The 15,255-nt window shown below is 34.5% G+C and overlaps 1 protein-coding gene across 4 annotated transcripts in view; it reads left to right on the forward strand.

The window, feature by feature from the left end:
* Positions 1-15,255, forward strand: part of DIAPH2 (diaphanous related formin 2) — a 251,721-nt gene that overhangs the window by 126,582 nt on the left and 109,884 nt on the right. For all 4 annotated transcript variants that reach the window (XM_082323488.1, XM_082323489.1, XM_082323490.1 and 1 more), the window contains one exon: positions 318-441. In XM_082323488.1, coding sequence (XP_082179614.1) covers positions 318-441 — 124 coding nt within the window. The remainder of the gene's footprint in view (positions 1-317; positions 442-15,255) is intronic.

Raw genomic sequence — 15,255 nt, forward strand, 5'->3', positions numbered from 1 at the left:
TAATCTTTGAATGAGATTTAAAAGAATGAAATATTAGGATTTTTACCAATAAATTTAAATAGAAATTGAATCATTTGAACTAATGGTAGAATTAAGTGGTGACATTTCAACATTAAATATGATGATTTGGTATATTACATTAGATATTTTCACTTAATTTTTATGAAAAGTAGGATTTTTATGAGCAGTAATTCAGAAAAATGTGAGTCTACTTAATGGAATCATTCTCCTCAAGACTATACTGACATTGTTTTTTCCCTTTCTGATACCCTTTCTGGAATCTGGAAGCTTTTTACTCATTGTCATTTTTTTCTTAGTTTCAGCCCAAACTCTGAAGAGCAACCTTGATTCAATGAACCATCAGATCCAGCGCCTAGAAAATGACATCGAGAATTTCCCTAAAACACAAGATGAACATGATAAGTTTGTGGAAAAGATGAGCATATCCTTTTTGCATGTCTTTGTTGGTGATCTGAACGTTCTGATCGTCTGGTTAAGTATTTACAATTTGAAAATAAGTTTTAAGTCTCCTCTTCCTTGCTTTTATTCTAGTGCAGAGAAAAGCATAACAGAATGTGCTGAACGTAAGAAAACATAACTGAGTATAGCTTAAAGCATTTATAATCAGACCTTCAAGGGAGAAAACCAGATAGCTTTCTTGAAGTAAGTATAGTGGCTGGTCATAAAGATAGTAGTATGTCTTTTTGCCTTAAAGAATGGGATTTAGTGATATTTGTTTAATCGTTTCAATCTAGAAAACTGTCAGCAGCAGAGTATTAATTATTTTAGCTTCAGATGTGTTGTTTTTTGAAGGGGAGAGTATGAATTTTGTTAATAGTTTTTATTTATTTATTTTTAACAGATCATTTTAGAGAAAAAGTATTTCCATGTTTTGTACTCAAGTGTGATTTGTCCTTTTATTTCTGTAGGGAGTAGGGACTGTAGGTTCTTCAAGCACTGGTAAGTAAAATCTGTGGGAGGATACCAAATGATGACTGTCAAGCCTGTTTTCCCTCCAAAATTTTAATATATCCAGCTTTACTTTTGCTCAAAAGTGTAAAGTAACAAGTAAAGTATACTGTAGATGCAAGAAGCTCACAAAACTGTGAAAAAGACTAAGCAAAAGTCCCTTTTTTTCTTAAAAGAAATTTGGAGGTTTTTATTTTGCACAAAGCACATTTCTATATATGTGGAAGTATTTGGCATATGGTACATGGCCAAGTCCAAGGCATTTTGTGCGTTTATAGAAGCTCACATAGTTCATGTGACATCTATTCTTTCTTACTCCAACCAAACAGAAGTCATGATTTTGTGGGTTTTTCAAAGGAAAAAGAAAAAAAAAAAAAAAAAAAAAGAGGATTGATGTCTAGAACCATTCATAGCTGCTCATCACATTTAGTAGGTGGGTGTAACGAAGAGGTTCTCCTAACTACTGTGTATTTGGAAAGTAAATTTTAGCAGGATTAACCATCTGAATGGATTCAGTGACAGAAATTTACAAGAAGATATTTAATATCTTCTCTATATGGATTTATTTTAAGTTTCTGACAAGACTGCAGAAAAGTAGCTTAAGGGAGACAACTCATGACTAAGTGGAAAATTGTTTCTTGTTACTTACATATTCTCTTCCACCTTGTCTTATTTGCAAGGTTAGGAGACTTGCCTAGTAATCACATTTATCAGTTCTGCTATTAAAAAAAGAAAAAAAAAAAGCTTATTATTTCCCTGAGATACATTCACATAAGAAAATCTTACGATATTGCCTTGTAATTGTCCTTTGCCTTGTCGTCATGTGTGTAGGCTGAATACTGTCAAGTAAGCCCCACTTTTGTTCATAAATGAAACCAACATATTGAAATGCACCTTCTGCAACTGTGTTTTCTTGTGAAGCTTGACAGCTCTGTTTTACAGGTTATATACATTATTTTTCAGTTGTGTTGAGTAAATACTTTGCCATTGGTTGTTTTGCTACCTATGTATTTACTGTTCTTATAAAAATAATTTGCATCACTCAAGTGATTTGGTGACAAAAAAGAGCCAGGTAGGTAGTGTTTACCTTTTTCTGCTCTGCGGTTTAGCACCTGAATTTCTTAAAGAAGAAGGATCATCTGACAATGCAAAAGAGATTAAAAAAAGTACTAATGCGTTTTTGTATTAGCAAAAATATGAGGACCCTATGAAATTTTTGAAAATTAATTGTTGAAAGTCTCCTGGGCAGCCTGGCTTCAGTGCACGTACATTGATGTCACAGCTAGATTACCAGTTCCTGGTAATTAATATAGGCACCCTGAACTGTAGATGTCTGATAGCTTTTATCATACTAGTGAATTTGGTGGCTTGACAAAATAGATAAGACTGTAAGAAATGAACTGGTTCTGCCTAAGGATTTATGTTTTCATAATTAATAGATGACCTGATAAATGGTGATTTTCTTTTTTAGAAAGTCATCTCCAGTTATGTCAAGTGATCAAATTTGTTTCTGCTTATCATTGAATATTTTTAAATTTTCTACACTCCCCCCTTTTTTTAGATTGAAAAAATAAATGTTAAGAGGCGGGGGAGACATCTTAGTCTTCAGTATATATTTCTTTTGTTTCTTTCAGCTTGTTGAAGAATTGTTGTTGGTAGCACACACCAAGATTAGAAAGTTAAAGAATTTCAGGCTGAACATCTCTCTAAGTGCTTGAGTGTTTCAGAACATTTGAGATGCGGCTGAACATAAATCATCTCTCAGTAGAGAGTTCTAGGATGCAGAAATTCTATCATAATTAAAGGCATAGTTTCTCTTTCCTGTTCCTGCTAGTAAACAAAGCTGTTTACCGGTAATTGTGGATGTGACTTTCTTCAGGGAATATGAAAGGAATATTGCTTGCTATCATACTAAGGTAGGAGATCAATTACAGTAAAAATACCATTCATAATATTAATTCATAATAATAAATTAATTAATATTCATAATATAGAAGCAAATGCTGTGAAAGAAATTACTTAATTTTAGGGTTTTTAACTTTTTTTAGCAAGTAAGTTTTTGTTACTGTGAGTGGCAAAAAGATGAATAGAAATTCTACTTACATTTTCAGCTAGGATTTTTTTCTCGACCTGTTTCTAAGCAAGCTAATTTGTGATTTCACTTCATCGGTTTATTTAGTGCATGCAATCATTCATCTCAGTGCATACTACTTGATGTAACTCTTGAATGCTTCAAAATAACTTAAAACTACTTTAGGAATTAAGTACAAAGACAGGAAGAGTAGTATGTTACTATTCTACAACCAGTTTAAAAAATTGCAATATGTTGCAGAAGTAATATGTTCAGGTAGATATATCTCATGGATTAGCAAACTTTGAATTACAGCTGTTAGAATTAAGTTCATGTAGTTTTGACTGCAGTCTGCTAACTTGATACATATTTTGACTTGATACGGTTATTTTTTATTATTTATAAACTGAGGAAAATGAGTTGATGTTATCTGAATACTTTACATTTAAAGTAAGATTATAGTCAACTAAATGAAATAATTTGATAACAGAAACACGTGCAGTTTTATATCACTTTCTTTAGAGCTGTGCAGATACTGCCATGAATTGTCCCTGTAATTAATTGTGTCACTGTGACTTCCTGCTTAAGGGTGTTTTATTTTTTCCATTTATGATCATAAAGTTCAATTAATATAATGAAAGAAATTCAGATGATGTATCTATAGGTTGATTGCCATCTTTCATAAACAATTAGTAAGATATAGTATGGGCATCTGATTTGATTTCAAGCATAATAGAACAGTCTCAGCAAATAATGCCACTATCAACTTCATACCTTCTTTTTAACTAAAACCATATATTTTTATGACAATATACAATCTTGACTTTACAAATTCAACTAGTATAAGTTCTACTACGTCTGTAATAGATTGTACCAATGATTTTTGTCTCAAATATACATAATGATCTGGTTTGACTCCTTGTGGTTTCAGTTTCTAGCAATCGTGACACTTTAATAATCTTTGAAGTTTTTTGGGACCTGTTTGTTTGTAGGTATCTTTTCCTCCATGTCAGAATTTTTATACTGTGATCAGGTTACTTAAATTTATCTGCAATAACAAAGTAGATTCAGTTCTTTAGTTTAGGACTTTTTTCCCTAGTCTTTACTGGTATTTTTTTTAATATCCATTTGAAATACTGATTTCAACTAAATACAGTATTTCAATAATTTTGTAGCTTCATAGGTGTGAAGAGTAAAAAATATAATACCACGTATCTCTTTTTCTACATCAAAAACCTGGCTCCGTCAGCACCATCATTGTAGTGGGACTTTGCGTTCTATTAGTAAACACAGTTCAAACTTGCTTCCATGACCACTACTTGCTGGGCCGCGGTTCTGCACCTTGTAGTGTGTGTCTGTGTTGTTTGTGGTGAACACTGTGGACTTCTTGAGATAGCTGTATGGAAATGCTTCGGTGGGATTCTGAGGTGATTTTTATAGTTGCTTTCTTGCTATAATGCTGGGATTTTAGTTTGCCTTATATTAGGATTTTCTTTACGTGTTTAATTGCCTAAGTTTTAAGGAATGCTTACAGCACTCTCTGAAGTGTTTGGCATCACGAAGCTGACCTGTATGGTTGGCCACCAGAAACGGTTGATTTCAAACTGGGGATTACAGCTGTGCTATAACAGAAAGTAGAAAATAGTCTGGTTAATGGGGAGGGGGAAAAAAAAAGGATTCAAATATTCTTTCTGTGAATTTCGTGCTATATTAAATAACTTTATGTTGTGTGATTCTTGAGACAGCTTCTTCATGATCTGATCCATGGGTAGAATTGTATTTCTTTTATAATTAGCCCAGCTCCATGCAGCACGGGGGAGTCTGATTCAACAGTTTAGAAAAGTAATTACAACAATGACAAATCCGGCTTTCACTCGTTTTATTTCAGTGTTTGTGTGTCTAATTTAAGATTTTTTTTTAATGAAAGACTCTGAATTTTAGACTTACTTGCCGTAGGTGTATATGCTGTTTTCTTTTTAGTGATCTTAAAACATGAGTGTCTAGTTGGGGATTGAGGAAGATACTCAGATTAACGGGGTTTAACTTTAAATGTTATTAAGAAAGATTAAAGACAACAGAATGAAAAGCTTTTTCAGAGGGAGTAATGGAAAGTTGTACAGAGTTAACTTATTAATTAATTTTGACTGAGAACTATAGATACATAAATAATAAACACCACCTCTTCCCCCCTCCCGCCGTGCGCACGCACCCCCAGGGGCAAAGGCTGAGTCCTGCAGAGAAGAGGCAGGAGCCTTGTGCTGAGGAGACGGAGGAGTGGGAGAGCTGGGGTGGCAGGAGGGCACGCTGTTTGATCGCTGCCCCTTAGGCTCATTCTTCTTGTTATCCTGCTAGTCAGAGAGACTGACTTTTTGCTGTGTTGCTTTTGGATGATCATATAGCTTATAAACAGTCTTACATTAATTTATTTATATAATGTATCCTAGGTGTACTAATATGTCCTTTAAGGAAGATTTTGTATAGCTCTTCTGTTTTTCAGCTGTAGCATTTACCCTAGTAAGAGATGTTAACATGCCTAATCTTGTTAAAATCTTTTGCCTACCAGAGCAATAAATAGTGCCGCTTGGTTTTTCAAACTAATTGCATACATGTGAAGAATTAAAAGCTTATTTTTAGAGAATTGCAAAATTAAGGGAACCATGAATGAAGGAACGAAAATTACTGCAGATAAAAAAGTTTCAAATCAGTGTGTATTCGTCTTATCATGAAATAGAACAAGGGTGATTTGTGAACTAATTTTAATTTTCAGAAATCAACACCATTCATTAAAACAGAATCCTTTTTATGAAATAAAAAGCTACCTTCTTGAAAGGCATATATTCTCAGTTGATATGTATTTATGCTCATAGTTGTATTTAATAATGCCTATTGACTCGCAACTAGATGTGAGTTTTATTACTTCCTTAGTTGATGTACTTCAGTGGTAGTGAAATGATCTGGGGAGAAGTCTGCTTTAAGGGGGGGGAGGGACTTTTATGCACCGAGAATGTTGGATAATATTTAATGTGCACTAAACATCAACGGATAATTCTCTTGTACGAACCACTGTGCTGCAGAATCTCTTATAGCATGCCACTAGGGAAGAAACAAATATATTCTGAATCAGAATCTCAGCATCTGGAAATGGCTGTGAAGCTTTTTTCCTCTGTCAGGGTGACTGAGCAGCAGGACATCATTTACACGCTGACACGGAGTGCTAAAAGAATGTTAATGGCATTAACGCTCTTGTCATCTGTTAACACTTGGGATTTCCTCCTAGCTTGTTGTGGAAAAATAATTCACTTAAAGTGTTTTGAGATGTCATTTTCAGGAAAGCCTGTTGTTGTTTTTTCAGACAATTTGAAATGTACTGGTGCCTTCATTTCTGCGTGAGAATGTACATTAATATCTGAATTTGCTCACAACTAGGGGCTTCTCAAAAATAACCCCAAAGGGGGGAAATTTCTAGGAACTCTGGTATATGCCGCTATATTTGAAGTAACTATCTTTTGCCTGAGTATATTTGAATGTGGTTTTAAATGTAGAGGCATTTTTCAGTACTTTGGGAACTGGAAAAGAGAACCATTCAATGATTTTTCAAATTCTAAGTCACGTATAATCCTTAAGACAATTTTATGTGTGTGCCTTTTTTTACAATATTTTATAAAGTTTTTGTTCTTGCTATCTACAGAAATGACATTTGAAAACGCTTTCATTGAAAAGTGCAGTTCTTGACTAAAAGAGGGAAAATAACGGGTGTTTTATCCAGATAAAATACTTTTCCTAAATAATGTCTAGGGAGAAAAGGTCTACCTTACTGAAGTTTGCACATCAGTGAGATTTTTGGTTTTTGACTTCCTGAAGAACCTGGTTCTTATCCCCTCCTGACCTCCCTCTCTTTCTCTCTTCTCCCCCCCCCAAGTGAGAAAACCTATGTTGCCCAAAAAAGGCAGTAAAAAACCCATTTACTGTAGTTTGAAAGTTATGAAGTATTAAGTTATGTAGTGAATAACAAAGGAACAGAAAGACCTGGCTTCTAGATGTAGCATGGTTTGGGTTTTTCTTTGATTTTTTGTTTTTATTTTTTTTAAGTTATGGTTACATTACACGAATGTAACAGGGTGTTTTGTTACTCATAGTGTTGGGCATTTGTTTAAAGTCAAGCCTTCTGTGTACAGTGAAAAACAAACTCCAAGGAACCGTCAGCAGAAAACACGTCTTAAGATATGCTAGCACCAGGGAATAAAGTCTTTTTTAAGAAGACTTATGAGTGCATAGAGTGGAAAGAAATGAAACAGCAGTGATTTATTCCAGTTTAAGAGATCAAAACGTCAGCTGTTCTCTCCAAGTCTTACCTCAGAAAAAGTTAATACTTGATTAAATGCTTAGTCGGTAATTTTTTTAATGTTTTCAACCATCAATTGTTAGTCTTTCTTGCTAATATAGAGAAAACAGAACAAATAACACTAAATTCATATTATTCATATTGTTTGTAAATGAGGAAAGGCTAGAAACAATGGAACTTTAAAATACTTTTTTTTTCTTTTTTTTTCCAGTGGGGAAAAATGGACTACTTTAAGCTTCACTCAGCTGTTTTAAACTTTGATTTATATGATTCTTAAAAGGATCAGCTGAGGCCATCATATGATCTATTTTGTTATCACCCATGAAACAATTATGAACTTGTTGAAACTTTAGGATCTTGCTTAATATCAAGAAATTATAATGAGCATCTAGTAGTAGTGCTGCTACTACAGCGTTTAATGAGACTTCTCCTATTTGGTATTGATTATTTTAAAATATATAATTTTTGTAGTTGTTTGCATTTAACTATGAGCTAAATTATTTCTTCAAAAATAAACTTGTGATTAATTTAACTTTCTATTAGCAACATACAAGAAAAACCGTATTTTTTTCTAAATTAAAATAGTAAGTGGAAGAAGAAGAGAAAGACTTTGCACTGCCTACTGAAGGTACCGCACAGAAGAGTAACCATTTATTTGCTGTTGAATCTTTGGTTTATGGAGTTTTTTTTTAAACTGTATCTTATGTTGTTTCAATATCTTTTTACTTACTCGTGGTTTACAAGTTTCAAGCCCAAGGAAAGAGAGCAGAAAAGGCTTTCTAAGGACTTACCTTCCTGGTAAAAAGACACATTATGGTTGCCTGCTCAATAGGCAAGTATGTGCAGTATATTATAAATATAGTGATCAGTAAATAATTTTCCTCAGTTGAAAGTTCTTTGGTTCCCTTTCACTTTCTGTCTGAGTACAGCCAAAAATACTGTCTCAGATGAAATGTATAATCACCCTGTTCGTTGGCTCTTTCTATCCTGGTTTCCTATTTAACTTCTGATTCTTACAAGCCCGTACAGGCCGAGGACAACTGCTGCAGTAGGAATGTGAATGGAATTAATTTTGAAGCTCTGATTCTGTTGAGCTTCCTGTCTAATCACCTTCATTTCATTGCTCTGTTCTAGTCAGATGCGTATAATAACAGAAAGGGGAGTGAGAATGCAATCAGCTAGAGAAAGATTTGAAGACAGTATAGTAAGAGGAGAATGGAAAGTAGCCAGTGGCTGGAAGGATGAAGGCTGAGGACCCAGATTTTGAGATAAGGGGCACCGTGTCAGAATGACAAGGTTTAGAAATACTCTTGCTAGTGGCAGGAAAAGTTCAACATGACAAAAAGATGCAAACTTTGTCTTTCTGCCTATACCCTGAAAGTTACAAATGTGTTTTGCTTCTTTGTAAACTGTTCTTAGTATATGCTCAGTGCTTTTTAAACGGAAAATGCTTTAAGCATTTTTAAGTCCTATTATGCTGTATGTCTGTACAGATTAATGCTTTACAATTCATTTTATACTTTTGCAATTCTAAAGACATACAAGAAAAAAAAAAAAAAAATCCCATTTTTCCCCCCCACTACAGACTTAGGTCAATTTGAATTCATTGTTAATGAGATATTAAAATGCTCTTAAGAACTTCCCCCTTCTACTACATATTCTATAGGCTTTTTACTCAAATTTGCATAGTTGATTGACATGATGAGCAAAGAAGAAAAAAAAAACAGGAGGTTGGTGCACATTACATTTTGCAGCCAGGATGCTCTGTTCTAAGTTCGTGTACCTCTAAGAAAGCTAAATTTGTGACTTGAGTATCAGATTTGAGATTTCAGTGAGTTGCTTGGCTGCTTGACTGACAGCCACCAAATGCACATGCCCCAAATGTGCATTATTTTGTGTTGCCCCAAATGCAAGAAAAGAATCAATAAAATGCACTTTTGAAAAGGAAACCAAAAGTATATCATTTTATGAGAGCTTATATTTAAAAACCTTTTATCTCTGAACACTCTCATCATATTTAAATGGGTATGCTAAAGCAACCAAGACACACTTGATTAAACTGATCGTGTTTGTAATTCTTAGAAGTACATCTGAAGGTCTGACGTATTTCATCAGCATAGACAGAAAATCCCACTGCTCAAAGCACTGCGGTAGAAGATAGGAAGAATTAGTACATACGTATAATCTGCTTTTCTTTTCCAAACTAGCAGCTTTATTAGAAAATTCAGGGCATCAATGAATAAACAGTGTTTTCTGTTTCCATTTTTGCATTGCTAATTGTTCAAGCTCATAGCGTCTCAGCATTTTGAATCCTATTGAAGAACTGACCCTGCCAAGTTCAAAATCAGATTACAAGCAATTTGTGCTAGGTTTAGTTATGTATATTCAGTTGACATTATTACGCTATGGGAAAAAAAAAAAAGACTGCTATTTGGTGGTGTTGAGCTCAAATGTACTTAAGCTGTTTACTTAGTCTTTGGAGAGTTTGTCTCCCCAGCATATAAAATGATCTGCTTGTGCAGACTAGCCTTTTTATAGGTACCCGTTTAAAAATTAGATAATCAGCAGGTCAGAAATCTGGCCAGGACCTGTTGTAATTAGAAGGCACAATAGCAGAATCACATTCTGAAGATCTCAGTCCTGAGCAGTACAGCAGCACTCACACAGAAACAATCCCAGAAGCTGTAATTTTTTTTCTTCCCCCTAGGAGATTCTGTTGTTCAGTGACAGTCATGATATAACTGTTGCTATTCAATTCCATTTCCACTGAGAAATGTCGGTATGGCCTTGTGGCATTTACTAATCCTTTCACTTACCTAATTTTTCACCCTGAAAAAAATTAATCCCTCACTAAAATTGCTTTGAAATATTTGCACGAGTGGTGTCACATTTTCTATGACTAGATATTTGTCATGAAGGTCAATAGGCATCATTGAATTAATATAAGGTTAAATATAGTGTTTCTGCTGTGTGTAAATATTCTAGACCTGCAACACATTTTCCCATTGTATTTGCTGTAATATGCAGCAGATGAAAGCTGTGAATCTTTGTACAAAGTTACCTTATAAAGATATATTGCTGAAACAAGGCAAGTCATTTTACTATCCTAATACAATGAGTCTCCTTTTCTGGTCATGACTGAAAACCAGTTGGGTTTGGTTTGTTACTTAATGCAGTAAATGGTGGTGTTGCTAGTTGTTTTCCCAAATAAACGTCTTCCTAAACTACTGGAAAAATCAATCAGTTTGCCATGATACTGTTACAATCCTTATGGGAGTTCTAGGAAGTATTATATTTTACAATTTCAGAATTGCTACACAGGTTTTCGTACTAGCCATTTTAAATGAAACTTTATTTTCTTTCACTTACTAATTTGCTTTGAGCATGCATGGTTACTAAGCTGCAACCCATGTAGAATTAGAGAGACTTTCCAATTAAAGATGAGTTTAACCTTGTAGAAAAAAAATCTCTGGTATCTTCCTGCTTGGTCAAGTCCAGTCTTCCTCCTGAGAGACAGTCTAACATTATTTTCCTTGAACTGTTTCTTTGACAGAAGAGGGTTGAAGAATGAAGGAGGTTTGAGCATAGTTCTAGCCTTCATATTTATGCCCTCTGCTTTATTTCTTCTGAGTAAATGTGCTACTAAGAGGTATGTGAGAAATAGTGGTGGAAGAAACTGTCAGTCCGTCTTCTACATTAAATCTGTAAATTTAAAACAGCCAGTGTGGATTTACAAGGGCTTCTTGTAGGGTATGCGGAGTAGCAGTTTTACCTTGAACCAGAACAAACACACTATCGATTGCAAATCTAAAGCCATCTCCTTTGCTTTACTACCTCTTTCAGCTTTAATGAGGCATACTGAAGCTTTCTGGAATAAATGTGGGTGGGTTGGGGGGGGGGGGGGGGCAGGTTTAATCACACCAAGTATGAAATTTTCCTTAAGGTATGCTGAGATTCTGTATTTTCCTCTGTGGTGCACTATGCATCAAAAGAATTGTTAGTCTGTTTTTATTACATACCATCAAATAACAGAGATACTGTTGAGATATTTCATGGTGAGATATTTAATGTTAATTGTTTAATTTGATACAGTCTGTGTGTTGCTTAGTGAAGTAGAATTTAGAAAACTTTAAATTGGTCAAGTCTAATCTGGCAAGATTCCAGATGTTTATTTTTGTTCTAATGCAAGTTTTTAATGATACTTCGCTGTGCTTTTGCTAGATACCTGGCTTCATTCACTTTTTTTATATTCCTGTATTTTAATATCTTTATGTTCCTTGATGAAAAAGGAATTCTACACAGGCCTGCATAATTGATCATGAGATATTCCATTCTTTTATGAGCAAAACACGATGTAAGCCAACAGAGAGATATTAGTAAATCGTTGTTTCAGTGCTTGACCAGTTATGTGAAAATTGTTGATTTGCTTTGAGACAACATTAGCCTCACAGACTACAGACTGCCTTAGGGGCATAAACAAAGGGGGATGATAAGTAGCAATATATTTAGTAGAGTAAGGTATCGGTCAGGTTCTTCAGGGAGTGGTGCGAAGCCCACTTTTCTGTAATCGTTTCAGGAAGGGTCTGTAACAGAAGGCAAACAGCATATCGGTTAGATTCTCAGATAACGAATCGATAAATAATGCAAACACAAGGGAGAGAAATACCAAAGGGCCTTGGGAGAGTAATCAGGAATCAGGACATAATAGTGTGAGAATAACTGTGGAAAAGTGTGTGATGCTATATTTGAGAAAGTAGCGGATCCATGCATTCCTGAGGATATAGTTTGTTGGTAAGAGAAACTGTATAGTACCTTCTCTTTTTTATAAGGGAAAAACCCAAGAAGCAAACGCAGTTGGAAATGCAGTATAGATCATATGGTCACAGTACCTCACGGAGGAAAATTCATTATTTTTCATTTTAATAAGAGTATGTTCTTTCTTTTGTTGCATTGAGATAGAATTTTAAGTGTGTTGACTTCAGGTTTTTTGCATGTTTATGTAGATCCTATATACCGAAGAAGTCAGGTGAATTTGCAGAGTGTTTTACATGGAGTTGAAAGTAGGGCTGTCAGGCTGGGAGGGGGGTATCACAGAAAGATATGTGGCTGGGCCTGGAGGGGAGGAGAGCAAAAGGAGAAGCATATAGATCCAAAAAATATGAAAGAAAAGTGATAGTGACTCATCTTTCTTCACAAAAAATCATATGATTTTTAATAAAAGTGTTCAATCTGTGAATTAAATTAAAACTTTGTGCTTAAGCGCCCCGGTTATGTCCATTAGAAGCTTATTTGAAGAACTTTTCTTCCCAGATGGTGAATTTACCCAGTTCATCTGGATTTTCAGAGTCAGCTGTCATTCATTTGTTGTTACTTTAGTGTTGCTCTTTAAAGGGCTCTTCTCTTTCCTTCTTGTTTTGCCCTTCATTCAGATGTATGCAGGAAGAATTGAATCATCCACAAAATATCCTTCTGCCAGAATGTTTTTTCCTCTTTGATTCATCTTTCTTAAAGCAAACTAAGAATGCCCATGGTGTTCCAGGTGATGACTATAGGATTACATAGGTATAATCATTACTTAGATTGAACTTGAAAATCACCTAAGAACGTGTCATGTTTTAATGCATAACGTTCATTTCTCTTACAACTATTTGATATCGGTAAAAGAAATGACAAATCTCTTTGGAAAATGATCCTTTGGATTTTAGCTGCTCTGGACTAAGGTAGAGTTTTCATGAAGTTAATATTTAAAAATACAAGTACTATGGAACATTATAATTGAAAATAGTGTTGTACAAAGTAGATTATCAATTTTCTTTCTGACAGTATATTTCTACCTTCAGATCTTCATTTCCTTTTAAGGACGGCCCTGATATGAGAGGACGTAAGATTATATTGATTTCTTTCATATTGGGCTATACTATAAATCCTGTGAACAGGAGTGTGCAGACAATCTGTAGGTTCCGTATGTACGAATAAAGGAAGAAATTGAACAAATGTTACAAATGGGGAGGCGCAGTGATATGCAACAGGTAGCTGTGTGGCAATTAAGAACTTCAAATAGCTTATTTTTCTGATTTTCATTTATTGAAGAACATATATTCTCTAAATTATACAGTACAAACTTGTGTAGGTTATCTGTTTAAATCCAGACATTTGACTATAGATTTGTATTGGATTTTTTTTTTTGTTTAATCCCTGAGATTATGTAGATTTACCACATGAGGGAGCTCCATTCTATTCTGCACCTTGAAGACTGCATCTAGAATTGTGCTTCAAAGCTAGTACCAAATAAGATTGAGAGAGGATTTTATACGAGAAAGGAGAAAAGTATAAAAAGATTGCTGAAATGCATTTTTAGAGTATATATTGGCCAACTAGTGAGAGAAGAATTTTTTGACAGTAATCTATGGAGACACATGAAAAATTATATAGGAGGAAAAGCCCGCGTGTTTAGGAGATTCTAAAGAATAAAATTCTATGAACAAAAATCTACTGAAATACATGGAAATCTAAAGGCTTCTTGATTGTGAATAATTGCCTGAGGGAAACTGTGCTTTCATCCTTAAATTTATATTAAACCAAGTTGTCCAGATCACTCAAAGATATTTTTGTAAAGAATTGTGCACTGCTAGAATGATAATTCATTAGAGATCCACTCTCTAATTGCTGTATGCTTATTTTAAAATCTGAAATTAAAGGGAGAGTGTACTCTATAATCCCTGGAGCCGCAGCATTAGATATCAAAATCAAACTGTCATGAGACAATGCTTTATCAAAAATGTTGGTGTTGATGGAACTGCTTTTTGCCCTCTGCCCTTCTCCACTCACCAAAAAGGCAAAGTAATTAGAAAAAAACTTTTTGGAGAAAGTGTACTCATTTTTTTTAAGTGCTGTGTCTGAGTATAAGAAACTTTCAGATCCTGATCGTCCTGTGATTATGCTCTTTGCTTTTCTGTCTGACTAGAACATTTGTTTAAGAAACATCCTGACGTGTTTGTTGGCTGAGATAGAAATTTGAGGGATTACTTCACTTTCCAGACTTTTTGTTTTAATCCCAGTCATTTGGGGCAAGGCTATTTGTGTGCATAAGGTGGTGAGTTCCCAGCAAATAATTGCCCAATAAGTTATGGTTACATATTTTGGTATTAATATCTGAAGAGAAAAGAGGAGGGAAAGGACATGCACCATTTTACTCAAATCATATATCATGTGTGGGTTTAAGTATGCAACTGGTATTCAAAATACTGTTCAGGTGCAAAATAGACTCATTTTTAGAGTGTAGTCTTTCATTTTCTCCTGTGCTTGAATTTTGTGAACACCTCATTACAACAGTTGTTTGCACTAAACAAATCTTACTTTTAATAAAGTTATTCTATGCTTTTTTTTATTAGGTGGCATAAAATCATTCCTTTTCCTCTTCGATTTTGAACATCTAGGCTCTTGCAACATTATATGATCTGAACTTTCTCAGATTTCTAAAAACAAGAAAATGAGGACTTCTAACATTGCTGCATTAAAGGAAACCTAGAAATATAAGGAGTCACTTCTCTTTTCCTTCCCCACACGTTACTGAAAAACTTTATCTAGATGCAGTAACCATCAGATCTACTGATTGAAGCTTGTTAAAACAGGGTACAACTGACAGCTCAAACATAGCTCTCTTAATTAAATCCAGATGAAGTGAGGAAAAACTGCATGATCAAAGAGAAAGTGAATGTGGTTGCAGTTTCTCTGAAAGATTTAGGGCATGGAAAGCTGTAATTATTGTTTAAGGCATCTCATTGTGTGTTCCAAAGCTAATATAATATTTCTAGGAGTGGCTACCTTACCGTGGCTTTGCTGAAATAGGTATCAACAACTAATTTCTTTTATT

The sequence above is a fragment of the Platalea leucorodia genome (genome assembly GCF_965183815.1).
Source record: "Platalea leucorodia genome assembly, chromosome: 10".
Lineage (NCBI taxonomy): Eukaryota > Metazoa > Chordata > Aves > Pelecaniformes > Threskiornithidae > Platalea > Platalea leucorodia.